Genomic DNA, 3,209 nt, shown 5'->3' with positions numbered 1-3,209 from the left:
ATCCGGCTTATACCTCAGTGTTTTAAAGCTTCTTGTAAGATACTCCATACCCGATACAAATAAAAAAGGTGATAATGGATCCCCCTGCCTTAGTCCTCTTCTAGCTTGAAATGGTTCCATTGGTTTTCCATTGATGAGGATGGAATATGAAACAGTTCTTATGCATACCATAATCCATTTTACAAACTTCTCTGGCATTCCTAGGTGGTTCAGCACTTGTTCTAAGAAATCCCATTCTACAGAATCATATGCCTTTTGCAGGTCCAATTTTATCATACATTTAGGAGAGATGCCCTTCCTTCCATACCCTTTTACCAGCTCATGACTTAGGATTATGTTATCTGTTATAACTCTTCCAGGAATAAAACCAGACTGACTCTTGTCAACTAGGTGATCCATCACTCCTTGCAATCTGCTGGTCAATATTTTTGATAGATCTTGTATAATACTGTGCATCATGAAATAGGTCTGAAATCTTTGACAGTTGAAGGGTGTTGAATCTTAGGGATCAAGGTAACAGTTGTTACATTAATAGGTCTGTACATTTCAGCTTTGTTGAAGAATTGAAGCACTGCCTCAGATACTTCTTGCCATGTAATCCCCCATGTCTTCTTAAAGAATTTTGAGTTGAAACCTGTGGCTTTTAGTTCATCTATTCCCTTCAAAGCAAGTTGAATCTCTCCTATAGTAACATCTTCAATTAGTTTTAACTGTTGCTTTCTGTCTAGTACATTGCCCTCCCTCATGATGCTTGGTTGAATGGCTGGTATGCTATCAGCTGCTGCTCCCAGTAGCCCTTTGTAGAATCCCACTATTTTCATTTCTATTGTTTTCCTAGACTGAATAATTTCATCAGCTGTATTTTTCAGACTTCTAATCTTATTATTTACTCTATTCTTCATGCTAGCAAGAAGAAAGCTGAAGGAACATTTCCTCTATAGTAAATGTTCCTTCATGATACAAGGAACATTTACTGTGCATAATCTTAATTCAATGCACGAGGTCATAGTGTTGGTTTATGAAAATAAAAGATACTGTAAGACAATGAAAGAAAGCCGTCGTGGCCCAAATTGCTTTTCAGATAACTTTAGTGGCGTCTTTTAATTTCTTTTGCTTCCACTTAACATAATCTTTATGCTTAATTGGCACTGTGCACTCCACTATGTACATCTTGCACTTAAATAATATAGGTTTGTTTAAAGACATAACTACCCCTACTTCATTTCCATTTTCCTTTAATAGACGGAAAAAATAAAGTACAAAATAGAGTGTGAAAACTGCATGACGACAAGGTCAATATGGTCAAGAAAACGTCAAAAGACTTGATGTCTCTAATAACGGAGGATAAAGATAAGCAATGGCATATAACGTAAATCTGGTTCAAAACCAGGGCTATTATTAACTTCTTACTTATATAAATACAGGCCATACACATCCTCCGAGCAAAGCAAACCCAAGCCATTAAGTAACACCCGGCAACTCAGTCCCTCCGCCGGCAACACTACCTGAAAAAACAGCCGGCCACCCAGTAGTCAGTACATCACTACCAGTAAAAACACATCGGAGAATTTGAATAATGGCCGGAGCAAAAAAAGAGATAACGATCAACGGAGGAAACATGATGTCAAGAAGAGTAGAATATGGGAGACCAATTCCAAAGAGAGGGCAAGTGAAGGTGACTATAGTGTTGGGATTAGCTCATTCTTTGTCTTCTATTTTCTCCGTCGGCGGCCGTTCTCAGTCTTGCCGGAGAATAACCCATCTCCCCTGAGCGAGTGAAGAGAAAGTACCCAGTTTTGGTAAATTTAGATAGTGTTGGAGGGTATAGTTGTCCTTCTAGAGAATCTTGAGCTTGTTCTTTAGTTTGTTCTGTACATATTTTTCTGATTTTTCCTAGTTCTGTCTTGTATAATTTTGGAAGTTAGTTTTCAATCATCTTCCAGAGTGCTGCAGCTTCCTTTTGTTTTAAGATCCATTCTCCATTGATTGATGATTCATTATTCCATCAATTTTATTTATTACTAACAATTAACACATTTCTGTTGTCTCAATCACATTATTTTCCTCTTTGGCTACGCTAATAGGAATTAATCTTTTCTGATATCAAGGAGAGGCTTTTCATTTTATTTTATTTTTCTCCTAAACATGGTAGTATATTTTAGTAGGTATTTAGGTTTTACCAAGTTAAAAGCTCTGCAACTGATGATACTTCTCATATATGTACTTGACGTTGTAGAATTTAAATTCAGTAAAACGATATTGACATGGCTTTAAGCAAACAAAAGATGAAGAATACACTATCCCAATTGCTATTAGCCTCACCTATAACACTAAATATTGAGTCTCTCTTTCGATCCCATATGAAAGTCTGCTGTAGCTTCCTCTTGTTGGGTTTTTAAGCATTAAAATGGCTTAAAAGAGGGTGAACGAGAAATGAAGGGAAAATGAAATATTTGAGTTTCATTTGAGATTCCCTCCTTGACAAAGGACATTGTTGTCACGCCCCGAAGCTGGGCCTCGACGTAACACGGCACTTGGTGCCTGACTACATGTGACCGAGCGAATCAACTGGCTCGCTGAATCAACATGTGGTATCATAACATATTGAATGCGGAAAATAAACTAGACCGAGCGAATCAACTGGCTCGCTGAATCAACATGTGGTATCATAACATATTGAATGCGGAAAATAAACTAACACATGCTGATATATTGAAAGTTTGGATGATATAAATCAAAGTGCGGAAATACTAATACAATTTTAATAATATTTGTAGCCAACATAGCATAACATGGAAAGCATGTGACTCTGTCTAACTGTTACTCTAGTCTATGAAGCCTCTATTGAAGTACTAAAAACACTAACTATCTGTAAATACTGACAGGCTGTAAAGAAATGATAATGCCCCGAAAGAACTGGGGATCACCAAATAGCTGGTACGAGAATCCTAGCGCTCTGCATCGTTGACCTGTAAATCATTACCTGCATTGTGAGATGCAGGCCCCGGGCAAAAGGGACGTCAGTACATTTGAATTGTATTGGTATGTAAAGCAACTGAAAGAAAGAATTATAAATGCTGAAACTGAAACTAAGCTGATAACTGAAATGATAACTATTGAAACTGAAACTGAAGTGAGAACTGGTAACTGAACTGATAACCGAAAAGATAACTGATAACTGAACTGATAACTGAAAAGATAACTGATAA

General features: G+C 37.1%; 1 protein-coding gene across 1 annotated transcript; it reads right to left on the bottom strand.

The window, feature by feature from the left end:
* Positions 456 to 902, bottom strand: LOC109225073. The gene has a single exon (XM_019389665.1). It carries the CDS (start codon positions 900 to 902, stop codon positions 456 to 458), a length of 447 nt encoding a protein of 148 aa, XP_019245210.1.

This window comes from Nicotiana attenuata, chromosome 4 (genome assembly GCF_001879085.1).
Source record: "Nicotiana attenuata strain UT chromosome 4, NIATTr2, whole genome shotgun sequence".
Taxonomy (NCBI): Eukaryota; Viridiplantae; Streptophyta; class Magnoliopsida; order Solanales; family Solanaceae; genus Nicotiana; species Nicotiana attenuata.
This window is presented reverse-complemented; position numbering and strand designations above follow the sequence as displayed.